Consider the following 27,426-nt stretch of genomic DNA (forward strand, 5'->3'; position numbering starts at 1 on the left):
GGTAAATGAAAGAATAGAGAAAACTACTATAGTAGTCAGGATATGGTGGAACCAAATTGCAGTTTTCTAATTGAGAATGTATTCTTGGTCTGTAAGAACAGAGTTATGGAGTAAAGTTGTTGCAGATTCTCTTTTTAGTAGACACTTCCTGTCTGCTGCTGGAACACATCAATTGTATCTTCCTCCTCCATTTCCAACTGTGCAGGTGTCTGTTTCATTGATTGTCTGTCCATTAAATAGGAATCTGATCTGCCTCACTGACCAACTCCTTCACAACAGGCTTTCAGAAGCAGGGATGTGGCTCCGTGGTGCCACGGCCTGCTTCAAAAGTGCAAGGTCCTGAGTTCGATCGCAGGTACCAAAAAAAAAAAGAAAAAGAGTATAACTTTGGGGTGCATCCACCTTTAAATTAATATGATCATTGTTCTCAGTCTTGACTCCTTCCTTATGCTTTTTGTTGGCCATAGAGTGCCCGAGTCTTCCCAGCTCCTGCTTCACAAGAGGTACCTGGTCTGCACTGAATGAGCACACAAGCAACACCAGGAGCAGCAAAAGCTTGTTTTGTTTTTTTAAGACAGGTTCTCCCTATGTAGTTCTGGCTGGCCTAGACTTCTCTGTGTAGCCCAGGGTGGCCTCGAACTCAACTACTGTTTTTCAAAAAGGAGGAGGGTGGGGGATTTAGCTCAGTGGTTCCGCCACTTGCCTTGCAAGCACAAGGACTGAAGTTCAATCCCTGGAAACAGAAAAAAAAAAAAAGAGGAAATCAAGGATCAGAGATGTAAACTAGTGAATCTTTTTTTTTGGTACTGGGAATCAAACTCAAGGCCTTGAGCTTGCCAGGCAGGCGCCACACCACTGAGCTACATCCCCAGCCCTAAACTACTGAATTTTTTTTTTTTTTTTTTGTACCGGGGATTGAACTTGGGATCTTGTGCTTTCGAGGCAGGTGGTGTGAACCACTGAGCTAAATCCCCGGCCCATTAACTGCTGAATCTTTAACAACTTGAAACTCAAACCGGGGATTTAGTTCAGTGGTTCCAGTGCCTGCCTCGAAAGCGCAAGGTCCTGAGTTCGATCCCCGTTACAAAAAAAAAAAAAAAAAAATACAACAGTTTGAACTCAAGCCTTCCACATTCTCAATCCAGGAGTTTAACTCTGGAGTGGAGAAGGTGGTTCCTGGGGAGTCAAAACTCACTGATTTCACAGTACTGAGCAAGGAGGTCTCTGGGTCCTTTGAACCTCCCCCCAGAGAAGGCCAGGATGACTGACCCCCTTTCCCCCGGGGTCCCCATCAACAACCACCTGACACGACCTCTTACCTGACACAGAAAGTTTGCTCAGCCCCAATTTGAACATTTGCTGCAACGGAGCTTGCATCCCTCCGATACTCCGTCCCTCCTGGGCCAGCTCCTGCCTTCAAAACGTTCTGTCTGCCAGGTACCCGGCTCCTTGTAGGGGAGGGACGGAGGCGGTCGTCTCTCTGCCTCAAGACAGGGGGAATCCCTTGTAAGGACGTTTTTTGTTGGGTTTTTTTTTTTTTTTTTGGTACCGGGGATCGAACTTGTGTCCTTGCGCTTGCGCAGCAGGCGGCTAAAACACTGAGCTAAATCCCCAGCCCTGTAAGGCCGTTTTTAAACAATAAAATCAAACGCGCTGTAGAGACTGCGCCTCTGACCCTTTACCCTGCACCCCAAACTCCTCTGATCCAAGGCTGCCCAGAAAAACTTTCAGGCCTTCATGGCAGGGCAGCACCCAGGATGTGAAGTAAGGTTCGTCTTCGAAACCCTCGACGACGCTCGGGCGCCATCTTGCGTTCGTTCGTTGGGCCTCGGTGACGACCCAGAAACCACACTTCCCAGCATGCCTAGCACATAAGCGCAGGCGTAAAGAGCTTCCTCCCGTTTCCATGGGAACCCGAGTCTTGGCCAGTGGACTCCACGGAGAGATCCGGTGTTACTCTTTTCGAGGTGCACAAGAGCTATGACCAGGTCTGAGGGCCACTGAGGGGGCAAAATAGGGGGACTGAGGGGAGGGAACGCTGGCACTGTTCCCCAGATCCTTCAGGGAGTCGGCGCGTTCCTGGGGCCGCGGCGCTCTGAGGTGGAAGGGCTCGGATCCGCGTGGGTGGGCGAGGCCAGTTTGGTTCTGGCCGGCCCTGCGCCGCTTGCTCTGCAGCCAGTGGCTGGTCACCCCCAGCCAAGGACCTGCGCGCGGACAACAGGTACTGTCCCGAGACTTGGGCCGAGCGCGGGCAGCCGGTGGGAATGGTTTGTGCCGTGGGTGAACGTGGAGGAAGCGTTGGGCAAGGCAAGAAGCATGCCTGGGGCTGGACCTGGCTCTGCCTCTGATGGACCGCAGACGGGCCAGCTCCCAGCGCCTCTGCGCTGCAGTGCCACCCACCCCTGGACCTCACTAGGTAAAATGATGCTTGGACTGGAATGTCTTGTATCCGTTGCAATTCTGTTGCAGAACTTCAGAATTCTCTTACTTCTGTGTGACCCAGAGAGCAAATCCTTTCATCTTGCTGAGCCCAAATTCTCGTCTCGGTAAACTAAAGGGCTTGAAGCAGATGATCCTAAGGTGCCTTCTGGGGGTATAGTTTACTTACCTACACCTGGGTTCTTTGCTACTCCATTACATATCAAGTGCAAGAAGAAAGAAAACTGAAATGATTTTGAGCAAGAATCTCAGCTTGGGATGTAGAGGCGCAAATGAGTTTGTGACTTCAGGTAGATAGTTATTACACCTGCTGAGCCTCCATTTCCTAAAAACTGGGAATAACAACAATACCATCTTATGGCCTGGCATGTAGCTCAGCAATGCAATGCCTGCCTAGAAAGCACGAGGCTCTCAGTTCGCTTCCTGGTACAAAAAAAAAAGGTACCACCTCAGGTTGTTAAGTGTGTGTGGTTTTTTGGAGGGTTTTCTTTTTGGAGACAGGGTCTCCCCATGTAGTTCAGGCTGGCCTTGAATTCATGGTGATCCTCTTGCCTCGGCTTCCCGAAATAGAGCTTTCCTTAAATGAGCTCTTGTCCACATAACCTGCTTGTAGTGCATTGGCAACACAGCTGCCAGTGACTTTATCCCATTAATTCTTCACCCAAGTCACAACCTCTTGCAGGTGAGACTTCACATTTTCCATTAAGTCAAGTGTTAATTGAAGACTTATGAGATAGGAATGGCAACAAAAATGATGACAGTTAAGAATGATAGTCCAGGGCCAGGGATTTAGCTCAGTGGTTCCAGTGCCTGCCTCGAAAGTGCAAGGTCCTGAGTTCGATCCCCGGTACCAAAAAAAAAAAAAAAAAAAAGAATGATAGTCCACCCAAAAAGGATGAAAAAATTCCAGGCACCAAAAGTCAGAAAACATTTATTTCACATGAGTGCATTAAATATGTCCATTACAACACACAACATATTGAATTACGAAGATTCACATTAGATACAACCATGTATGTATGTTTTCAAGTGTGTATTCATGTGTCGTGTCTGTACTCTGATTGGTCGGTCATTTGGCAATAAGTCTCGAGTTCATCTGTTTTTTTGGTACCGGGGATCAAACTATTGAACTTGGGACCTTGCGGTTGCAAGGCAGGTGTCGGATCCACTGAGCTAAATCCCCAGCCCTTGAGTTTATCTGTTTACATAGGCGTTTACCTCTGGTCTAAAGGGACCTGCTTGAGTATTTACAAATACCTAATTATAATTTATATTACCATTTAACCCACAGCTACTACAGATGGGTCCTGAGGACCCAACACAGTTTGAAAAGTGCGTTCCAGAATGAGTTTTTTTTTGAAACAGGGTCTCACTATGTAGTCTTCTGACAGAATGACTATTTAAAAAGTTCCCATAAAAGTATGAAAACTTACAGCAGAAATCCTGGGAATGCCAAGCATGGTGGTGCATGCCTGTAATCCCAGCATTTGGGAGGCTGAGGCAGGAGAATCACCAAGAGTTCGAAAACAGCCTGGGCTACATAGTGAAACCCTGTCTCAAAAAACAAAAAGCAAGGTCTGGGGATTTAGCTTAGAGGTGCTGACCCTGCCTCACAAGTGCAAGGTCCTGACTTCAATCCCCAGTACCAAAAAACAAAACAAAAACAAAAACAAAAAATCCTGGGAATGGAGATTCCTGTTATATAAGAATCCAGACAATCTACTGCAAAAGAAAAAGATGTGCCATATGCCCCAGGAGCAAGGACAGAAAACTGCTATTCAGTGTGACACTTGTAAAATGCCAGTTTGTAATAATCAGTGCTATAAGAAATTTTGTTCTAGGGCTGGGGATTTAGCTCAGTAGTTCCGCTGCCTGCCTCGAAAGCACAAGGACCCGAGTTTGATCCCTGGTACCAAAAGAAAAAAAAGAAATTTTGTTCTAAGTGTTTTGAAAATTAAATTTTTTTTATGTTATAAATATATAATGTAGTTTTCTTATGTAATGTATTTGCAAATAAAAATTCAGCATGCTTTTTTTTGCTTTTATAAAAAACTTAAATGTATGGGTCCTGAGGACACATGAGTAGTATGTATGAAACTAAAATGAGTTAGTAGTTGGGCCGGGGATTTAGCTCAGTGGTTTTGCCGCCTGCTGCGCAAGTGCAAGGACCCTAGTTTGATCCCTGGTACCAAAAAAAAATTTTAAATGAGTTAGTAGTAGCTGTGGGTTAAGTATAATGTCAATAATATTATTTATTTATATTTCATTACATATTAATATTTTATAATTCAATAATCTGCCATGTGTTGCAAGAGACATACTAAATATGTCTGTCTGGCTGATGATCTTAACTGGGGCTTATTTTGGGGTAGGACTTATATTACAAGCATCCTGAAAAATCATGCTAGGGCTTATTTTCTAGTTAGATCTTATTTTGGGGGAAATAGGGTACAGTTTTAGCCTAGTGTTTGCCTATAGTAAGTACTACCCAAGTCCCAGATTTCTGGTAATGTTATTGTATTTAAAAATTCCTTAGCCCTTCTCCTGTTTGTTTATTTGAGACAGGGTCTCACTAGGTAGTTCAGGGTAGCCTTGAACTCACTATGAGGCCTAGACTGCCCTTGAATTCAAGGCAATCCTTCTGACTTACCTTCCCAAATGCTAGAATTACAGGCATGTGCCAGCAGGACCAGCTCCTTTTCCTAATGTTTGAAGTCACTTTCTTCACTTCTGGGCAAATCCATTCTCCTAGGCAGGACAGTTTTAAAGGCTAGTTTTGATGGGGAAGCTTGAGTCTTCTCACCCAAGGTTGGATTCTCAAGGCAGTGTATCTGCTCCTCCAGCTGTGGTCTGGGTTGTATCATTACCATGCAGCATCTAGAAAGGATGCAAAACCCAACTCCACTTAATGGGGAAGATACTTTCCTTCCTTAAGGTTTGAAGAAGAGCTGGGGATTTAGCTCAGTGGCTCTGCTGCCTGCTTCAAAAGCACAAGATCACAAAGCAGTCTTGAGGGCCAATAATGGATACTCCTTAGGCTCTGGTATTCATTCTTGTCTCTCCTTTTCTATAGCCTACTCCTCCCCAGTGACATTTTTTCTTTTTTGAGACAGGGTCTCACTGTACAGTTCAGGCTGACCTTGAATTCACTACATAGCCCAGGCTGGCCTCAAACTCATGGCAGTCATCTTACCTCAGCCTCCCAAGTGCTGGAATTATAGGCATGTACCACCAGCCCTGGCTCCAGCAACATTTCTTTCCCTTCAGTGACCCACCTGGAAGTGGGAAACTGTCCATCATGCCAGTGGATTACTAAGACCTACAGCTGCTGCAAAGAAATGAAGTTGACTTCGGTAGCTTCATCTTGAGGCTGACTTTTGGGGTCTTACCCTTGTCTGGTCCTGCTCAGAAGCTAGCACTGAAGGGGAGCTCTCAGAGATAGGTGTCTAATAACCCATGGAGGGGAGTCCTACATCAGGATCCCAGATAGAAGTGTCTCTTGAGGAGGGCACAAGTACAGGAGATTGAGGACAAGGCCTGTTTAACTCATCAAAGGTCTAGATTCCAATCTAGATTCCTCTTGCTCTGCAGATGCAGTCACTTTCAAAGCAGGGAAGCTGAGAGGAAGATCAGTGGGAGGGGAGGGAATAGAGCACAACTGATTGCATTTTTTTTTTTGCCCTTAGATATGGGATGGTGCAGGACCTTAGGGGGCCACACGTACTTCTTTTTCTGGAGACAAGAGCCAAGGCAAGCTCTTACCTTCCTCCAACAGCCTGTGCTTGCACCTGGAGCCCAGCTCTTACCTTTCATCCTGCCTCTGCAATTTGCTGCCACTCCACTGACTGCAGGTAAGTGCCTGCAGGGCTTATCAGGACTCCTTTGCAGCTAGGTTTCATGAGAAACCTAGTAACTCCAAGCCTGGTCCCGAGAAGAAGTTTTGACAGCTCAGTGACTACTATGGAGGCCTGTGTCAGCTGGTTTCTGGGGCATATTGGTCCTTTATCATTTACCAAGCAAGAACTGCCCCTTATGTGTGATCTCAGCAATAGCAGGAATATCTTGTTTTATTACTTTCACTCTTTTCCATATGTGGGTCTGAGTTCTTAGGTTACAGGTCAAAGAGCTAAATGATGGCATTGGGACTAGCAATCTTTCCTACCTCTGTTATCACTGAAAGAATACCGTCTGGTCACTGAGGAGGTCACAGACCTCTACTACCTGAAACAGCCTTTCCTCCTTTTCTATTTCACCCAGAATTTCCTGCCCATTTTTCTCAGCTTTCCAGTCCAACCCAGTGACTGTCACCAGACAGGGTAGAGGACTCTCTCCCTCTCATGCCTGTGCTACATGCCAACTTGTTCTCATGGTGACAGGTCCTATCCAAGATCAACTGCTCCTCCCCTTGGTTCTGCTAGGTCTGCTCTCACCTCGGTAGCTTTCCTGGATAGCTGAGATAACTTTAGAGAGTTCTGTATCTCGGCTGGAGGACCAAGAATAGGAAAGCTATTCCTCCACTGGGTGAGGGAGAGTTAGCAAAAGTTTGCCTGGTGAGATTGGCATGGGTAGTAATGTCTCAATCTACCCTTGGCACCCCTGGTGAAGCTCAGGGAGCCACTGAGGTACAGGTATAGAGTGAACGTGACAGGAAAGGTCACAAGGAGGTTCAAGCCCAGGCTAAAGCAGGTCAGAGATCTCTCACCTGTCAGCCTAACTGAAGCCAGAGACAGTTGTGAAGGCTGGGACAGGTTTGGGTGAAAGAGGGTAGGGTGGGGAGAAGAACCTGATGATATGCATCCTAAATGTTTTGTCCTCATCTGACTTGAGGAGACCTGGAGCTGGGTAGTTTTACCCAGAACAGTAGCTGCCTGTCTCCCTAGATAGCACATCTCTTGGTTTGGCAGACTTCCCATCCTAGGAAGGCCAGCATCCTTTTCCACAGCCTCCCCCTCACTGGTGGCTCAGCTAGATGCATCCTCCCACTCTGTCCATGGGCTGCTGACCTCTTCTTCCCAAATGCTCCTATGCTGGGCTGAATTCTGTCTCCTTATGAGGTCCCCACTCCTACCAAACTGAAGCTCTTTTCAACACAGAAATGGGACTTTGGGAGGTAGACTGAGTGCCACTGGACAGAGTAAGTGGTTTGGGAGCAACAGATAAGTTTATTTTGGGATCTATGGGAAGCTGGTAAACAGAGATTGCCCCAACCTGGGTCCTGTGTGATGGGTGGGACTGGCTTTGAGTGAGGCCCATAGGCTGTCATTACAGCACAATTTGCTGACGGTCTGCTCTGGCCCACATTGCCATCCATCACTAGCCTCCTCCTCAACTTTGTTTAGTCATCTCTTCCCTCTTCCTCTCCCTGTTGCTATGTCAGAGCCTTCCCATTGTATACTACTATAAAACTGGGTAAAATATACAAGGATTATTATTAAATTTCATCAAAAGCAGAACTGGGATGGATGTGGTGGTGCACATGTGTCATCCTAGCACTTGGGAAGCTGAGGCAGGAGGATCATTGGGAGTTCAAGGCCAGACTGAACTACATAGCAAGACCCTGTCTCAAAAACAAAACAATAACAGGCCGGGGATTTAGCTCAGTGGCACCATGCCTATTGCAAGCACAAGGTCCTGAGTTTGACCCCCAAGACCAAAAAAATCCAAAACAAAACAATAGGCAGAACTGACTACTGAGAGAAAAGTACTTGAAGTCAGCCCTACATTAACTCTGGCCTCAAATCTCTACCTAGACACCATTTTCTGACCTCAGGATGGAGCTGGAACCCAGGCAGAACACAACAGTTCTATTGAGCTGGTTGGGCAGAGCTCAATGATGAGGACTCCCAAGACAGGTAGAAGTTGCAAGACAGAGGGCCAGAGAGATAGGTGCTGTGCACAGGGAAGTTGCCCCAGGTCTTCATGTGAGTTGTCTATGAATCCTTAGCTGAGGGCTGGGCTGCACATGCACATGGTGGGACCATGTGAGACTGGCAGAGCTACTGCTGCTGCTGCTGCTGCTGCAGGGCTGGGAGTGGAATGGAGATACTGAATGTCATACAGTTCTGGGAGAGTTTGAGTTCTGGCCTCACTAGAGTGGAAACACTTCAATAATATCCTAGACATTGGGATGAGATACCAGTAAGACCATGGTGCAGGAAAGGACAGTGACTAGAGCAGTCTGGCCGACCACAGGTAGAATATGGTAGTATTTGTTTACATATTATCAATGTCTGATTTTACACCATAGTGACAGAGGCCAGATAGCCTGAAAAGCTGAAAATATTTACTGTCTGGCTCGTTACAGGGATCAATTCTTTGCTAACCCCTCATACAGAGTGAGGGCTACTCTCAACTGGGCCTAAAACAAGTCTTAAAAATTAGATTAAGGAGAATTACTAGACATGAATTGCCTGATAAAAAAAAACTCACTGTTGTTTAAAAGAAAGTATTATCCAGACAAGTCCAGCATTCAATAAAAAATTACTAGTCTTTCAAAGAAGGAGGAAAATATGATCCATAACTAGGAAAAAAATAGTCAGTGGAAACACCCTGAGATGACCCAGATATTGAAATTAGTGGACAGTCCCTTACAGCAGCTACTCTAGATATGATTAAGGATTTAAGGGAAAATATGGTAGTCTTAATGGGAATCTCAGGAAAGAAACTGAAACTGTGACAACCCAAATTCCAAGCTAGGCCCAGTAGCGTACACCTATAATCCCAGTACCTTGGGAGACTGAGGGAGGAAGATTGCAAGTTCAAGCCCAGCCTGGGCAATTTAGCAAGACGTTGGGTCAAAATAGAAAAATACTGTGCAAGCGCAAGGACCTGAGTTCAATCCCCGGTACCAAAAAAAAAAAAAAAATAGAAAAATAAAAAAGGGATAGGATTATAGCTCAATGTAAAGTCTTGGGTTCAATTCCCAGACCCTCCCCCGAAAAAGAAGGAAAAAAAGAAATACCAGTATTGAAAAGGGCAATATCTGAAAATGAAAAATCCACTGGATAAGCTTAAAATAAGATTGAAAAAGAAGAGTTGGCAGAGAAAAGGGGCATGAACAATGGAATCACCTTTAAAATGCTAACTGGAAAAGAATTTCAGGCAAGAGTTCTATATTCAATGAAATATCCTTTTCCAAGGGAGAAATAAAGACATTTTTAGAAAAATGAAAAATGAAGGAATTTGTTAGGGGCAGACTTTTACTGTGAGAAATACTGAAGGAAGTTATGCAGGGTGAGAGGAAAGTTGGAAACTTGGGTTAACTGGAAGGAATGAAAAGCCACAGAAATGATAATATCTAGATAAATAGAAAAGAATAGCTTTTTTCTTCTCTTAATTCCCATAGGAGACAAATGACTGTTTGCAGCAAAAGTACTATTAGTGTAAGATATAGTTCGTGACATATGGAGGAGTAAAATATATAATAATAGCACAAAGTGAAGGAGTAAATAAAATTGTATGGTTGTAAGTTCCTTACATTTGTGAAATCTCAAGAAGTGCAATTAGACTCTGATAAATTAGTGATGCATATTATAATTTCTAGAGCAGCTAAAATAAGGAAGTATAGCTAAAATCAAATAGAGATGAAATATAATACTAATTACATTCTATGTATGTTCTAGATATTTGATACGTAATTGTAAAATGTACAATTATATATATTGAATATCAAATTATTTGTAAACATATTGCTTATAGTCAGTTCCTCAAAAGAATTCAGGAAAAGAACAAAGGGGCAAAAAAACATATGGGACAAATAGAAAACAAATAAAGTGATAGACTTTGTTATGGACTACATTGTGTCCCACTTCTCCCCTCAAAATTTTGTATGTTAGGGCCTGGGGGTGTAGCTCAATGGTAGACCACATTCCTGTTCAATCCCCAGCACCAAAAAAGGAAAAAAGAAAGTATGTTAAAATCCTAATCCTGGGCCAGGGATTTAGCTCAGTGGTTTCGCTGCCTGCTGCGCAAGCGCAAGGACCTGAGTTCGATCCTCTGGTACCAAAAAAACAAAAAAACAAAGCCAAAAAATCCTAATCCTCAGTACTTCAGATTGGACCAATGCCCTAAAAAGAAAAGAAAATTTGTGCTCACAGACAAGTACAAGAGAAAGAGAATATAAAGATGGCAATTTAGAGAGAAACTGACAGTGTAAATAAGGATTAAAACGAATAATTGATACTTTGAAATAGGAAAAGGTCCAAAGGTGTAGGGGTGGTGGGAGAGGAAGGGGAAAGGGAAGAAGGGAAAGGAAAAATTATGAGACAAGAAAAAAAATGGAAATGAAGTCTTTGTAAATAGGGAAGGGTGGAGGGGGTGAAGGGCGCACAGGTAGTGGGGAAAAAATAAGAACCAAGATACATCATGTACAGGTACAAACACCCAATGATAAATGTAAACCTATTGTATACCTAAAATGTACCAATAAAAGAATTAAAAATAAATAAATAAATAACAACAACAACAAAAAGATGGCAATTTAAAAGCCAAGTATAGAGAAAGCTAGAACAGATCTTTTTTTCTCATAGCTCTCAAAAGAATCAACCCTACTAATACCTTGATCTCAGACTTCTTCAGAATTGTGAGAAAATTAATTTCTGTTGTTTAAACCACCGAATCTGTTGTATCTTTCAACCCTGACTGGGGGGGGCACCTGGGTAGCAGAAGTCTCACTGAGCCTCTGGCTGTCTGGTCAGAGAAGCACAAGCCCCTTGTGTTTAATTTAACCTCAGTCTCTCTGAACCAGGCCTGTATTACTCTCGTCCATCTACCAGGCTGGTGTAAGGAGCTCTTTGGCCCCCACCCTTTCTCCCCATCTTCTTTCTCTCTTTCCTTTCCTCAATATTCCCTTCCAGCTTTTTCATGGTTTAGTTTTTTTTCTGGTACTGGGGATCAAACTCGGCTCCTTGCCTTTGCGGGGCAGGTAGCGGAACCACTGAGCTAAATCCTCTGCCCTTCGTGGTTTAGTTTTTGCAGAAGTTTCTTTGCAGGGCCCCTCTCCTGGCTGCCACCCTTTCCCCATCCCTCTTCACTGTAACCAGATTCCTCTGTTCCCTCCACTCCCTGCCCCCAGAACGAATGAAGTGTCTGGTGCACAACCTAAGTGAGTCCCACAGACTGAGTGGAAGAAGCAGATGTGCTGTATGGTGATATTGATATAAAGTTGCAGAACAAGCAAAACAGATCTTTGATCATAGAAATGAAATTGTATAAGATGGGAAGGAAGGAGAGTGTGGGAATGTTCTAGATCAGTGGTGGTGAACCTGTCTATGCCATGCGTGCCACAGCAGGCTGTTTGTATCATTGAAAGCCGTACAAGGTTTGCTATCACTGTTCTAGATCATAAAAGGACTAGTGGTTACAGTGTGTATACATTTATCAAAACTGTGCACTTAAAATCTGGAATTTTGTCAGATAAATTATACCTCAATAAAGTTGATTTTTTACAAAGTCTGTATACTGACATCTCCAATTCAAATCCAATACTTGAGGATTTTTCCTCACTTCCCTATTCTATAGATTTTCTTCATTTTTTTTTTAGTGTAGTCTCTGATTCGCAACATCTATGTATCTATTCATTTTTCTATCATAATGCAAAAATAGCAAAACAATTTTGAAGTTACTATACCAATGCCATTATCAACAACAACCTATCAAGACAAGTTCAGTGTTGTTTAGTAGTTCTTTTATTTATTTATTTTTTTTCTGTAGTCCAGACAGGCTTTGAACTCACTATGTAGCCCAGGCTGGATTCAAACTCACAACAATCCTCCTGCCTCAGCCTCCCAAATACCAAGATTATATGCATGTGCCATTATGCCTAGCTTTTTTTGTTTTTTTTAGTTCTTTTGTTTGTAGGAAGTCCATGAGCTATATCCAAAATTTACTTGAGTTTTTTTTTTCCTATGGTGGAGATTGAACCCACCTAATGCTCTGCCATTGAGCTATACCCCCAGCTTTTTCTTGAATTCTTACATTCTATTTTCTGTGGTTATATTATTAATTTGATATATAGTAAGGTTAATTTGTTACTGTGATATTTGTGTTTGTTTTTTGTGAGGGCGGGTAGTACTGGGGATTGAATTCAGGGCCTTCACACTGAACTTCATCACCGACCCTTTTCTTTATTTTTTAAATTTATTTATTTATTTATTTATTTATTTTTGGTACCGGGGATCAAACTTGGGTCCTTGTGCTTACGCAACAGGCAGCAAAACCACTGAGCTAAATCCCCGGCCCGTTTTCTTTATTTTTTATTTTGAGGCAGGGTCTCTCTAAGTTGCTAAATTGCCCAGGCTAGGCTCGACCCTGCAGTCCTCCTGCCTCAGCCTACAGATGTATGCTACCACTCCCAGCTCATTTGTTACTATTTATATTCAATATGTGTATTTTTTTTTCCTAGTACCAGGGATTGAACTTGGAACCTTGTGTTTGCAAGGCAGGCAGCGGAACCACTGAGCTAAATCCCTGACCCTTTTTTGTATTTTTTAAAAAAAATCTCTTTTAGCCAGGTGTGATGTTGCATGCCTATAATCTCAGCTATTAGGGAGGCTGAGGTAGGAGGATCACAAATGCAAGGGCAGTCTGAGAAACTCAGCAAGACCTTGCCTCAAATTAAAGTGTAAAAGTTGGCTAGGGACATAGCTCAGTGGTAGAGTGCATGCCTCTCATGCATGAGGCCCTGGGTTCAATCCTAGCATCAAACAAACCAACCTATTTTTATATAATGTTTCTAAACATGTAAAATATGTGGTTCAAGAGCTGAACTATATTTTAGACGTGGTAGGGTGTGTTCAGGGTAGTATGGCTATAGACCTAAAGTATATTTTAAAATATACTTAGAGACACCTCATTTGCATCATCTTCCCCTCATTCCTCCCTACCCCCAGCAGTAAACCTTTATTCATTACTGGTTTACACTTATTTATTTCCTTTTTCAAATATATACACAACAACTTGATAGTATACAAAGGTGGTATACTATGTATTTAACAATTTCTCCTTGAAATCACTCCACCTTGGCTAATGGAAACTTTCCCCCCTTTTTTTCTATAGCTACACAATGTTCCCCTGGGTGGGTTTATTTAGTCAGTCTCCTGTGGGCAGGTGCATAGGTTGTTTCTAATATTGCTGCTACAAATAATGCCATAATGAGTACACTTGTGCATGTGTTGTTTTATACTTGTAAAAGCCAGTCTTTGGGGTAAGTTCCCAGAAGTGATATTGTTCAGTCACAGGATCCATGCTCTACTGACCCTTACTACCACAAACTGTAGAAGACACCTTCCCTCCCAGTGAATGTGGTATAAAGGGTGCAGATCTGTAACTCTAAGATAACCACAAAATCACTGCATTATGTGGCACAATAGCCTTTTATCCTTAGTGGAATTGTTTCCATTATTTCTAAGATTTGTTGAGTACCTGACAGCTGGACAAGAATTATTTCTTACTTTTTTGGTTTTTTCTTTTTCTTTTTTTTTTGGGGGGGGGTACCAGACATCGAACTCAGAACCTTACACTTGTGAGGCAGGTGGTGGCACAACTGAGCTAAATCCCCGGCCCCGGTTTTTTCTTTTTTTGAGACAGGTTCTTGCCACCTAGTTTAGGCTGGCCTTGAACTCACTATATAGTTCAGGCTGGCCTCAAACTCACAGCAATCCTCCTGCCTCTGCCTCCTGACTGCTGGGATTACAGGCATGCACCACCAACCACCCCCAGATCTTATTGATTGATTACTGAATGGATAATGGAGTTACATGGTTCAAAATTTAAAAGTATTGCTCAATGAAAAATTCCCTTGTTCCTAATTTTAAGCCACCAAGTTATCTTCTTCTCAAAGACATCTAATGATATAACTTTCTTGGGTGCCCTTTCAGATGCATAATACAGTACTATATATGCATTATACAAGCAAATAACACACACATTTGCATGTATGTGTGCGGATTGCTAGGGATCAAACCCAGAGGTCCCACACGTGCTAAACACGTACTCTACAACTGTACTATGCCCCTGGCCCTACACACACGTATTTTTCCCCAAATGGTAGCATATTTACACTGTTTTGTAAATATTTTTTTCTCACTTAACTGTATATTTCAGAAATCAGCTTACAATCTATACCAATACATGAAGAGCTTCCTCTAAACTTTTGCACAGTAGTTTTTTGTTTGTTTATTTGTTTGTTTTGTTTTGTTTTTTGGAGACAGAGTCTAGCCATGTAGTTCAGGCTGGTCTTGAACTCACAATGTAGCCCAGGCTGACCTGGACAGCACTAATAGGCCAAAAGGTAGGTGTGAATGAAGTGGGAAGGGGAAAGATCAGCTCTGAGTGCTTGCTGTGTAGCTGTGCATCTGCCAGGTCCAGTACAGAGTTTTTTTGTTTGTTTTTTGTGGTTCTGAGTAACCCAAGGCCTTATGCATGATAATCAAGAGCTCTACCACTGAGCAACATCCTCAGCCTTACTGTGTTCTAGTTTAGGACTCATGTAGATGAACTAGAGATCTACCTACACAGAAAACTTAAGAACCATTTCAAGAATCCCAAGCCAAGCATGGTGGTTTACACCTATCCCAGCTACTTGGAATGCTGAGATAGGAGAATCACAAGTTACAAGCCAGCCTGGGCAACTTAGCAAGACCCTGTTAAAAAAAAAAAAAAAAGAAAAAGAGGGCCAGGGATGTAGCTCAGTGGTGCTGCACCTGCCTAGCAAGCACAAGGTCCTGAGTTCAATTTCTGGTACCAAAAAAAAAAAAGAGCTGGGGACATTGCTCAGTGTGAAGGCCCTGGATTCAATCCCCAGTACTGCCATTAAAAAGAAAAACTCTTGTGCTTACTTTGGCAGCACATATACTAAAAAGAAAAACTCTCATAAGTCCTCAATGCAATATTAATCCAAATCTATCTCAAGCTGGAACTAGTGTCACATTCTTCTGTTCTGTTTCTAATCCAATTTAAAAACTTCTTCCTTTCCTTTGTTTACTTTAGTTTCTTGGTGTTTTATCTCCTTAAACCTTCAAGCTATCTGTGAGTTTGTTGAGGGTGGATATATGGTACCATAGCTGAGTCAGTCAAGAGAAGACTGGGCGGGGGATTTAGCTCACTGGTTTTGCCACCTGCTATGCAAGCACAAGGACCCGAGTTCGATCCCCAGTACCAAAAACAAGAAGAAGACTAGTGTGGCCCTTGTGGGCAGATGTGGCCCTGGTAGTTACCATAACAGTTCGCGAGAGAACCACAAAACCAGGAGGACAGAAGTAAGGGGAAATGTGGGGATGAAATTAGGGCAGGCCATCCCATCCCCTTTATATTGTTGCTAATGGGATCTGCCTGGATACCTCTGCGGCCTTGCTCATGGATGACCACTTGGGAAGTCCTATATCACCCTCAGTGACACTGCTGCACCTTGGTTTTTCTGCCACTGTGATCTCTCTTCCTTCTGGGTGGATGGATCTTCTTCCACCTTGTCCAGAGAGAATTTTTCCAAGCACCTTCCTTGGTCTTTACACCTTCCTGTCTTTACTGTCTCGTGCTGCTGGGTTCACAGGTCATTTCTGTGCAGGTAGTTTCCCTGCTGTCCTTTGGAGGCCACCATCTCTGCTGAACTTGAGCTGTTTATATTGCACACCAGATGTTTCCATTTGGGTATCCTGTCATCATCTCAAACTAAGCGTGTGTAAAATTGAGCCTGTCTCCCCCTCCCAGTTTCTAGTTTTTCTGCCCATGCATAGCATCAGCATTCTCTTATCCATCCAAGCTCAAAATTTGTCATATCTGATGCTTCCTCCCCATTCTTTCCTTTCCAGACACAAGTCATGACAGCTTCCTTTTCACCATCTCACTGTTCCTTATCCTTCTCACTGTATCTGCTAAGCCAGGGTCTTAGCACCCCATGTTTTAGACATTTAATAGTTTCTCACATCATCTTCCTGCCTGGAGTTTTTACCCCCAGTCTTTCTTTAACTCCTGGCCAGACAGATTTTCCAGGATGATTTCTTTTATCTTGTCTCTCTGCCCAAAAACATTCTCATCACCATGGACACTGATCCTAGCTCCTTGGGCTCAGGCTCAAGAGCCTCTTTTTGGCCTTAACCAACCTCATTGGCATTATGTAATCCCAACTACTCAGGAGACTGAGGTAGGAGGATCTCAAGTTGGAGGCCAGCTAGGCAAATGGGCAAGATCCTGTCTCAAGAAAAACAAAAAAAGAGGGGTTGAGTATGTAGCTCAGCAGTAGAGCACCCTTATGTTCACTCCCCAGTACCACTCACCCAAACACAAACACAAAGAGTACAGGCTCTGGAGCCATACTCTGGGATCAAACCCCGGATGTTGTGTGACTGTGCAATACTGAATTTCTCTGGGCCTGAGATTCATTCCTTTCCTTACTCCTTCCATTCCTTCCTGTGGATGTGTGGCCCAGCCTGTTCTTGCCTTCCTGTGCCCTCACAGCTCGGATCCCTGGTGCTCCTAGGTTGCCTGGGGGCAGCACTTGTATTACAAGGGTTTGTAACTCTCCCCATATGTACGCCTTATCTCACCAACTCCATCCTAAGCATCTGGAGCACAGGTGTGGGGTGACTGAGTGGTAGTGAATTCCTGCCCTGGTGTTTACTGATTGAGCAAGGCATCTTTCCTTTCACCCTTAGTTTCCTTATCTGTAAAACACGGCTAATGCTTACCTGATGACATTGTTCTGAAAACTCAAGTAAATAATGTGCCCTCAGTGTTCAGCACAGCAGATGGCACGAAGAACACTTAGGGGCAAACTCTCAGTAAACATCTGCTTCTCACATATTTCTATCCTCCAAAATTCCCCCATCCCTGTACCTACTCTGCCTGCTCTGCCTCCTTCCTGTCACAGTGGATGCACCTACAGAAGGCACCCTTCCTTGTGTCCTAGTTCCTTGTCCTCCCGACCTTTACTCCTGCAACTGCTGCCCTGTGTTCTGCAGCATTACATCCCCACCCTGTTGGACACTCTTCATTGTGTGATGAGGCTGCAGTATCACTCCATCTAAAATAAAAGATACAACAAAACCTCCCTTAACTCCGTACCTTTCTAGTTACCACACCAGCTCTCTGCTCCCTGTACAGTAAAAAGTCCCTGAATGAGTCGGTGTACTCCCTGTTTCCACTTCTACTGCCAGTCCAGGTAGGCTGTTAGCCCATCCCTGCACAAAACAGCTCTTGTCAAGGCCTCCAGTGACCTCTGCATGACTGAATCCAGCAGATCATTCTGGCATTTTACCAGCCTCTTGGGAACCTCTGGGACCTGAAACTCTCTGCCCAGGCCTGCCAGGCCTTCTACTCCCCTGATCTTCCTCTAGCCTCTTTGGCTGCTCCTGTCTCCTTTGCTTCATGCCTTCTCCTTGCCTTGAGTGAAATGGGCCGCAGGATGTCCTTAGATCACTTCTTGTTTCTACATTCACTCAAGTAATCTCCTGCTTGTGGCTTTAAATGCCATCTAAAAGATCCTCAAGGTTAGATCTCAAATCTAGACCTCCCCAGAATGCTACACTTACATTTCCTCAACTGACACCCCGGGGTCTTGTCACAGATACTTCAAATCCAGCAGGTCCAAAACTGAAGTCTTTCTTTCCACCCTGACCTCCCTTCCTGTAGTCCTTCCACTTTACTAATGGAAACTGTGTCCTTCCAGTTGCTCAAACCAAAACCTGTGGAATTATCCTTGGCTCTTGTCTCTTAAATCCCACAGTCCAGAGGAGCAAGCTCTTATTAGACAGTCCGCCCTTGAAAATACAGAGAGAACTGGCCACTTCTTAACAGCTCCCCCCACCCCTACTCTGGTGCATATCACTGTCATCTTTCACCAGGCTGATTCAATGGTCTCCTGAGCCGCTTGGCTACCTGTCTTCCCCCAAATCCACAGACTCTTCACCCACAGCTGTAGTCATGTTTTCACAACATAAGTTCAATGATGTCATTGTTTAAAGCCCCCCAGTGTCTTCCTTTCTCACTCAGAATAAAAGCCAGATTTCTTATCATGGCCTATAAGACCCTTTGAGAATAGCCTGCTATCTGTGTGCCCTCATTCCCCAGTGACTCTCCCCTTGTTCCCTTGGCCCCAGCTGCACTGCCCTCTACACTGTTGTGTAAACATGATAGAAGTACTCCTGCAACTAGGACTTTCTACTTGTTCTTTCTGTCTGGAACACACAGATGTAAGCCTTGCCCTTCACTTTGGTCTTGCTCAAATCTCCACCTTAGCAGAATGCCCAACTCTCCTGAAATAGCACTCCTGGCATTCTCTGGCCCCCTGTGGCCCCTAGCCCTAATTTTCCTTCCCACTGACCACTACCCCACATAATTAATTTGTTTGTTTTGTCTATCCCCTCACCATCAGTAATACCCCACGGAGACCTTTGGTGCCTGGCAGATGGCATGTGCTGGGCAGGGGCATGGTGTCAACTGGAAGAGCCTGATATATATAGCTCCTGGTGTCTGTACTACCACTTACCTGCTATGTGCTTTTGGATAACTCTACTTAACCTCTCTGCACTTTAATTTCCCTTTCTTAAAATCCACCAGAAGATTTTTTTTTTTTTTCTGAGACAGGGTCTTGCAATGTAGCTCAGGCTAGCCTTGAATTCACTATGTAGCCCAGGCTAGCCTCAAACTCAAGGCCCTCCTCTTGCCTCAGCCTCCCAAGTTCTGTGATTATAGACATGTGTCACCATGCCCAGCTAACCTGAAGATTTTTTTTTTTTGGTATCGGGGATCAAACTCAGGACCTTGCGCTTGTGAGGCAGGCGATGGCATCACTGAGTTAAATCCCCGGCCCTGGCCAGGGATTTAGCTCAGTGGTTCTAGTGCCTCCTCGTAAGTGCAAGGTCCTGAGTTCAATCCCTGATACCAAAAAAAAAAAAAAAAATCCCCGGCCCTGAAGGTTTTTTAAAGAGGATTAGAGAACACATTTAAAGTACCTGCTTAGTAAGATGGGGCTAACAAGGCATTCAGCCCCTCTGTAGGCTGTTTTGAAGAAGTAAATGTGTAGGGCTGTCTCCATCTAGCCTGGGATGGACAGCTGAAACAACACATGAAAGTAATGCCACATTGGGCCAGGGATTTAGCTCAGTGGTTTTGCCACCTGCTGCGCAAGCGCAAGGACCCAAGTTCGATCTCCGGTACCAAAAAAAAAAAGAAAGTAATGCCACATAAAGGGTGACTGAATCATTCTCCATATGGTGTCCTGACCCAGAGTCCCCTAAGCAGTCCCCTGTCAATAGCCAGTTCCCTTCCAAAGGCCCTCAGATGGTTACCTTATTGGAGCAGGTCCTGTAAGTTGAGACTCTCCTGCCTTGCTTTGGATGGAGGTACCCCTTGGTATGGGAAGCTTTCTAGGCATGGGTAGGTCTATCTGGACCTTATGAGCCATGACCCCATGCATTCTTCTCTGCCAAAGAACCCATGTTTGTGAGGTGGCCAACACTGCCTAAACTAGGTGGCCAGCAGGTCAGGCAGGTTTTTCCAGCTGGTAAGCAAAGGTGCCTACAGTGGTTTTCCTATGTGCCACCAGAGGGCACTAGAGATCGCTCAGCTCTGGGGAGAACTCCGTCTGTTAAGGAAGAGGGGTGTTGCGGGCTCTCCTGCCTACTAACTTGGTGGGGACTGCTAGCCAGAGCAGGGCCACATCAAGGGAATGGAGATCAGAATTCCAGGCTCAATGTTCTTTATTGTAAGCAGTAGTGAACCCCTTGTCCAGGGCAGCCAGTCCTGCCCTCAGATTGCCAGTCTTATAGTGAGAAGTGCATCTTTGCCTCCTGATTCATCTGGCTAGGCATAAGGGTTTGCTTGCTTTGCCACCCCATAGGTCATGGCTAGGTCCTTGTTCCCAGAGTCCACTGGCCATCTTGGAAGTCCACAGTCTGTCAAGGGGGGCTGTAGGAGCCTTCTGGTTAGATGGAGGGCCTGAGACCTCCAGACTCAGCTGTCAAATATTCTTCCACAGCAGAACAGAGCTGAGCAGGAGCAACTAATTCTTACTTCTTTCCTAAAGTTCTCTGTGGCAAGCAGGAGTGTCAAGGGGAGGATGGCCTAGATGGTTCTTCAAAGGTGATAGAGATGCCAGAGGCTTTGGAAGATGTGGTAGGAGGGAGGGAACACCAGAGAAAAAGTCAGTTAAGTCCCTTGATGGCATTTCACAGCCCCAGTTCTTAGCTGTTGCCTACAGTCTTGGCAAACCCCTCAGTACTAAATAGACAGTCCCTTGGGCCCTGGATGCATCCTTCCCCGACCAGTAAGTCAGAGTTAAGAGTTAACATGCCTTCCTGAGCCAGGCACCTTGGAGAACCTTCTTGCCTGCTCAGAAGGACCCCCACACCTGCATCCATTTCTCCGTTAGGTCAGGGGAGCCCCCACCCAAGCCAGCAGGGAGGCAGTGCCTAGAGAAGGCCCTGGCTTCCCTGAAAGCCATCCCAGTCTGTCCTGACCTGTACTGGAAACGAGGGTCTCCAGGGTGGCTCTTCAGCACCTGGCACACCTCTGGGGGTGGCTCCAAGCCCATCTGCTCTGCTCTATGCCAGCGCTGTAGTCGTGTGATCCCTGCCAGGGTGGGAAGAAAACTCATGGACTTCATGGAGGGTTGAGAAGAGTCCAGGCTACAGAATGGGGGAGGTTGTCTCAAGGGCCTCCATAGCCCCCAAACACAGGTGCAGTACCTGTCAGGCAGATATTAGTTCACTTTCCAAAATGTGGGTGACAAGACTGGCTCAGGGATGCGCTTGGTGGGCGGGGTGGATTCTCACCTGTGCAGGGCCCATACTCCCAGGTCAGGTCAAACTGCCTCAGCAGCTCCAGCTCTGCTTGCTCCTCGCTGGGGATCTGGGGCTCTTCCCCTGCAATGACACACTGCTCCTCAGGCCTGCCCAGTCCTTTGCCCTGCCCCTGGCCTCACAGTTGTGCCACTGTTCCTGGCTCTTTCCCCCCTGTCATCGCGCTGCTGGACCTTAGATGTTGGGTCAAAAGTAGAGTATATGCTCGCTTCCCCTTCCATCTGGCCCCCATCCACTATGTGGTCCCTGCGTGTCCAGTCCCTCTGCCACCCCCGCGCTTCAGAGACCTAGTTCTGGTGCCAGTTCCCCCTTGCTGTGCCCAGCGGGCCCCTCCCTCCTCTTCACAACAGGGTAGGAGTCAGTGAGGAGCCGCTTCCGGCCCATGGCGGCCACCCAGGCAGGCGAAGGAGGCGACTTCGGGGAAGAAACAGGCCAGCGGGCGTGCAAGAGACAGCTGCTGAGAGAGAGAGAGAGAGAGGAGAGAGAGAGACACACACACACACACACACACACACACACAGAGAGATGGGGCCAGAGAGAAAGATGCGCCAGCGACGGGCAGACAAGATGACCCAGACAAGTAAAGAGAGGAAGTCTCCAGGTTCCAGAGAATGACGCTTATCCCGCGCCCCCACAAGCACGCAAACATCAAGAGCTAAGCCAATGGCAGGCCACCTCTGTGGGGCAGGGCCCTGACTCTAGCCAATGGCAGGGGGCACAGGGTGAGGGGCGGGGCAGCTGCCGCAGCTGTGCTCTGGGGGAGGAGGGTTTAGGCCAGGGCTGGGGACCTGTCAAGATGCCCCAGACTTCACCACCTCCTCTTGCCCCCCATTGGTCTACATAGGTCCCCAGGGACTTGCGGAGTGTTATCCTCAACCTCTCACTTCCCGTTTTCCCTTGCTAGGCAAATGTTCTTTTCAACTTCACTAATCCCCATGGCCGGTTTGTAACTCCCCTGAGCCGAGCTGGAACCTTCCACTCTGACTCTTGGCTTCAGAGAGCTGTGGGGGTAGATTTGGAGGTCCAAAGAGAGTTTGGCCTAAGCCAGCCCCCCTCCCTGCTCTCACTCCACCCTCACCAACTCAAGGAGACCTGGCTGGAGAAACCTTTGCTTTCCGAAAGCTCCTTTCTCACAGTCTGAGCCCGGAGACACTGCCCACTCCTAGTCCGGGCAGGCCATTGCCTTGTCGGCCCTCCCACAGCCTGCCCCTGCCCACCCGACTAGTCAGGAAGATTCCATACCAAGGAGGAGGCCAGAAGAGGGATCTAGTCCCCCATCACAATGTGATTGGATCCCCAGTTCGGCACTGGCCGTATCTCTCCTGTGCTTATGAGCATAAAAGAAAATCAATAAACTTAACCCTCATGGTGCTCTTAGCACTTGCCAAGTACTGTTCTAAGAATTTTCACACATATGAGCTCAAAATAGATATCAAAAAATTTTTTGAAAGTAGGAAGGCTTATTGGTAACAGGCCTTGTGGGGCCCCCATGAAACTGCAAATCCTCCTTGTGCCTGGAGCTCACAGGTTGCAGGGAGAGGGGCTGTACAGTTGTCAAAGTGAAGCTGTAATTCCTAACTGAAAAGAGAGAAAGGGTGGGTCAGAGCTCTGTGGGGCCACAAGATGATTAGCATCAAAGGCCTTTTGGAAGAGGTGGGCTGCTGTAAACAGTGTGTTTCAATTCTCCACCCATGACCTTTGTCTCTTGGGCTCTTGTCATCGCTGACTCACCCCTACTCTCACCTCCCCCTCACCAACTTCCTGGCAGCAGGCGAAAGTGCTGGCCAGTGGGAGTCTGGGAACCAGCACTGGGACCAGCCCAGCACTAATCATCCTCTAGAAATCCCATCCAGTTCTTCCTTCCGGGGTACAAGGGCCAATGCCTGCTCAGAGACCTCTGCCTTCCTGCTTCTCTTACAGGTCTGGGATCTGGGAATAGAGGAGAATGTTCCAGAGAGACCACCAGAGGGGAAGAGCAACCGTGTCTTGGGAGCCCTTTTCCTGTCTAGCTCTCCCACCAGCTACCTCAAGGAGGGAAGGCTGAGAAGGAAGAATTTGTGGGTGCACAGGAGAGATGGAGGATGCCCCCCTTCCTTGTTGTTTTGGCTTGACCAGGTCTAATCCCCACATCTGCCTCTTAGGGTAAAGAGGGCCCATATCCAGGCAGAAAGGTGCCTGCTGAGTTGGGCAGGACAGTAGGGAGGCCCCCTCCACCAGTGGGGAAGGTGGTCTAGTCAGGTACTGCACGCTTGGTGGAGGCATGGCACCCCAGGTTGTGTGATGGCCTCTTCCCTGGAGAGCCTCTGCAAGGGGCTCCTGGGCTGTTCCCACAAGTGTGTGGCACCCATCACCTGAGTCCATAAAGCCCCAAGGGAATAGGGAGCCTTGGGTGGGGCAGACCCCTCCTCATTCCAGGTTCCTCCCACCCTTGAAAGCTGATAGCCGTGGGGCCTGCCACCGCCCAGGGAGCGTGAAATGGGGTGTGCCTCTGGACAGCCACAGCAGCTCCCACTGCTGCCTAGGCCTATTCCCTTCTCTCCTGTGGCAGCCACTGGCACCCTGACTTGTTCTGTGGATGCCTCCCTGACCAGCCTCTGTCCTTGCCTGCTTCCCCTAGCCTTGCCTGGCTCAGGTCTGGCTACCTTCTCTCACTCTAGAAGATGTCTCCCATGGGCTTTATCGCCTCACCCCAGGCCTCAGAAAGAGCCGGAGTGGTCAACACAAGTGCAAGAGCTCTAGGACTGGCCTTCTGGTCTGGGGTTTAAGGAACTCTCTCCAGCCAGCATGCCCTCCTCTCCTAGTCAGATGGCAGTAGGGCTGAGCCCCAGTGGAACTGTTGGCATACAGTGAATTTGGAACCATCTCTGACCTGCTGGGATCCTTCCTCGGCAACTGGGAACCTGGATCCCTAAGGTGTGCCAGCAATTGGACTGGTCCTCAGCCTGCCCAGCCTTAGGTCTTTTCCTCCTTTACTCTCCAACCCCTTCCCTCTCTGATATCCTTCCTGTCTAGAACCCCTTCCCCTCCTGTTTAGGTTGCTTCCTGGGCCCATCCCCCAAATTGCTATCCTGGCCTGTCACAGTTCAGCCCTTGGAGGCCAGGGCAGGCTCTGAGTGGGGAGCTAAGTTTTCTCCTTTGGGGAATGCCCAGAAGCCCAGTCATAGGTATTTTGTGTCAGCCTTGACACCACAGACTGGTGAAGGGACCCTCAAGAGTGACCTTTGCATATTGGGAACACATAGTGTTCTTGCTTCAAGGCCAAGAGTAAAGTCCTGAGAAGCCCAGGAATGACAAGAACTGGAAGAGAAGCCCAGTGCCTTCCTGGGCCCTGAGGTCCACTGCTGACTGCTCTAGAGAAAGAGGGATTAGGCCTGGCTTAGCTCAGGCTTAGTTCAGATGATGTGGGTGTGGGGGGCTCAGCGCTTGCACATGTCCTGAGAGCCCTTTCCCTTCCCCTAGCTCATCATGAGGCTTGTGAGGACAGCCAGGTAAGCTGGGAAAGAGGGGGCAGGTGAAGGGAGGGGAGCAGCTGCCTGGAGCCCAGCAGGCTGTGGGGGCATATCCAGCTCTCTTTCCCCCTTTCCAGCATCCCCCTTCCACAGGCCCTCAGGTGATGCCATCCCCCCTGAGCTGAAAACCAGGCTAGCTCAGGGGATTCTGGGCAGTCAGATGAACATTCCCCCAGACCCCAGTACACACACCCAGGGCCCCATCCCTTACCCTGTGGACCAGATTCAAGACCACCTCTTTGTCCCTCACCACCGTCCCAATAACCCCTCTTCTTCCTGATCCAGGTTCTCTGGCTTAGTGGGCTTAAAGGGCAGGATCTGGGGGAAGGGAAGGCTCTCCTTGGTCTCTGGTGTCTCTTCTTCCCTGCTCCTACCATCTTCCACAGCTTTTCAGGTCACCTTTCCTTTTACCTAGGCCATCCTAGTCCTGGATAAATTCTGGGAAGATTTGAAAGGGGGCCTTCAGGCCATTCCTCACCTTGGCCACCAGGTGTCAGTCTTCGTCCAGCTGGGAAGAAGGTCCTAGCTAACACCCCCTCCCCCCAATCAGCTAGGCCTTGGAGGTTAGGACAAATTGGGAAGGGGCAGAGAGGTGATTCTATGAGTGAGGCCTAGGGCAAGGACCTGGAACCTGAGAGTCTGAAGAGACTGGGACTCTAACTTGAGAGTGTTCCCACAGGCCCCACCACCTACTGACAAGAGCTTTGTCTCCTGCTGGGAAATTCAGTACCAGGCTGAGTCAGGGAGCTCAAGAATTTAGAAGGGACCAAGGCAGCGACTGTTGTGGCTCCAGAGAAGGGGGAGCTGAGAGGAAGTCGCCCATCAGAGCACCCAGCCAGGCCTGAATCACTGGCCTTTGCATTTTAGGCTGAAGGGAACAGGGGCCTCCATCTGCTTTCCCCATTTGGGGGAACTGGGGCTGGGCTGTAGTGAAGTGTGATGAGTGGTGGTGAGTGCTTGAATAAGCCCCCTCCATCCTAAGTCCTAGATGTTGGGTCAGTCTTTGCATCAAGGTCTGATGATTGCCACCTCCCATCAGAGCCTCCTGTGTACCCCTCCTATCCTCCAGGCAGTTGCCTCCCTCCCAACTGATAGTTCTCCCTCTTGTGTTTGTTTTCTCAAACTCAAGTGTACTTCCAAGCACCAAAATGACAAAGAGGTTTCTAATCTATATATTCTCTGCAGATGACAGGAAGGAGGGCCTTCTCTCCCTCCGTCCTCTTCCCTAGCCTTGGGAGTGGGTGTCATAGGAGTTCTAGAAATAATGCCCCCCCACACACACACACTGCAGAGCCCCAGGTAGTGTTGATTCATATGTTGGCCTCTGGATACCCAGACTCCTGCCACTAAGGGCATACTTTAGAGGTAAAACCTTAGCTAGAGAGAACTCATCACATCTCTTGAGGCAGCTGTACCTAAAGAACCAATGACAAGTGCACAAAAAACACTAATAATCTGTCATTTAGCAAGGGCTGTCTGATGGTGCCAGCAATTTTACAAATACCCTGTGGGACTCAGTGCCCAAAAAAGGAGAGACCTATACCCCTGTCACTGTGATTAGAAGCTATTTGGGGGAGAGTTCAAGAATTCAAGCTCTAGCTGGGCACAATGGTGTGTTCCTGTGATCCCAAGGAGGGTGGGAGGCTGAGGCAAAAGGATCAAAAAAATCAAGGCTTGGGCCAGGGATTTAGCTCAGTGGTTCCGCCCACTTGCCTTGCAAGCACAAGGACCCAAGTTTGATCCCCCCCCCCCGGGGGGGGGTCCGGAATCAAGGCTAGTCTGGGCAATTTAGCAAGATTCTGTCTCAAAACAAAAACAGCAGTGAGACATAGTAGTGCACGCCTGTAATTCTAGCACTGGGAAGGCTGAGCCAGGAGGATTGCCATGAATTTGAGGCCAGCCTAGGCTACACAGTAAGTTAAAGGCCAGCCTGAACATAACCAGACCCTGCCTCAAAAAATCGAAACCAGGGCCAGGTATGTAGCTCAGTGGTGCAGTGCCTGGCTGGCAAGTGTAAGGCCCTGAGTTTGATTCTGGTAGCGGGAAAAAAAAAATATCAAAACAATAAACAGAAAGAAAAAGAGCTGGGGATATAGCTCAGTGGTACTGCTCTAAGCCACACTCTTTATACCCTGAGCAAGAGTGAACTCTGGCACTCCCCACATGCAGCATCTCTCTAATCAGTTCCCTTCTTCTTTTTCTCCACTGCCCACTCTGCCTGCACTTCGTGGGCTCGGTGGCTCACGCAATGTAACAGTCTCTAGCACCGTAGAGTCTCTTGATCCTCTACCATTCCTGCCTTGCCATCCTCAGCCTTGGGAAATGCCCTCTACATTCTGTTTCTGCCCCTGGCCACTTCTGGTTTAGTAGGAAATCTCACAGTTCATGTTGAATGGGCTTCTGATAAAGATATATCTGCTGACATTCCCCTGGTTCTCCCGTGTGACTGCCCAGCAAGCCTTTGGTTTTTCCTTAGTCCACTCCCCAAACCTCTCCATTCTTCTCTAGCCAGCACCTCCTCATTCCACAATAATATGTTTAGATCTCTTCTCTCTAAAAACAACCACCACAAAACAAAATATTTTCCTCCATCCTTTCCCTTTGCCACCAAAGTCAGAGGAAATGTATTTACTCCTACTTTCTTTCACACCATATCCTTCTTTGTCTCACAGTTTGGTGTCTGC

The 27,426-nt window shown here is 46.8% G+C and overlaps 1 protein-coding gene and 1 long non-coding RNA gene across 2 annotated transcripts in view; one reads left to right on the plus strand and one right to left on the minus strand.

Moving 5' to 3' along the window:
- The first annotated feature begins 1,868 nt into the window (after positions 1-1,868).
- Positions 1,869-27,426, plus strand: part of LOC147829521 (uncharacterized) — a 50,543-nt gene continuing 24,985 nt past the window's right edge. Inside the window, exons 1-2 of the long non-coding RNA XR_015448858.1 lie at positions 1,869-1,988; positions 6,126-6,290. This is a non-coding gene — a long non-coding RNA (uncharacterized LOC147829521). The remainder of the gene's footprint in view (positions 1,989-6,125; positions 6,291-27,426) is intronic.
- Pold4 (DNA polymerase delta 4, accessory subunit) lies at positions 20,115-21,851 on the minus strand. The gene is made up of 4 exons (XM_004852249.3): positions 21,521-21,851; positions 21,207-21,296; positions 20,892-21,003; positions 20,115-20,533 (listed from the first exon to the last, which is right to left on the minus strand). Exons 1-4 carry the CDS (start codon positions 21,615-21,617, stop codon positions 20,509-20,511), a joined length of 324 nt encoding a protein of 107 aa, XP_004852306.1. The 5' UTR covers positions 21,618-21,851; the 3' UTR covers positions 20,115-20,508.

The sequence above is a fragment of the Heterocephalus glaber genome, unplaced genomic scaffold (assembly GCF_053883595.1).
Source record: "Heterocephalus glaber isolate CG9 unplaced genomic scaffold, H.glaber_assembly_v1.0 deba00000594, whole genome shotgun sequence".
Taxonomy (NCBI): Eukaryota; Metazoa; Chordata; class Mammalia; order Rodentia; family Bathyergidae; genus Heterocephalus; species Heterocephalus glaber.

Coding starts and splice junctions, on each gene's coding strand:
- Pold4 (XM_004852249.3), bottom strand. CDS start 21,617: ATGGGCCGGAAGCGGCTCCTCACTGACTCCTACCCTGTTGTGAAGAGG. Junction 21,297..21,520: donor GGAACTGGCACCAGAACTAG/GTCTCTGAAGCG, acceptor GTGTCATTGCAG/GGGAAGAGCCCCAGATCCCC. Junction 20,534..20,891: donor GACCCTCGTTTCCAGTACAG/GTCAGGACAGAC, acceptor CATCTTCCAAAG/CCTCTGGCATCTCTATCACC.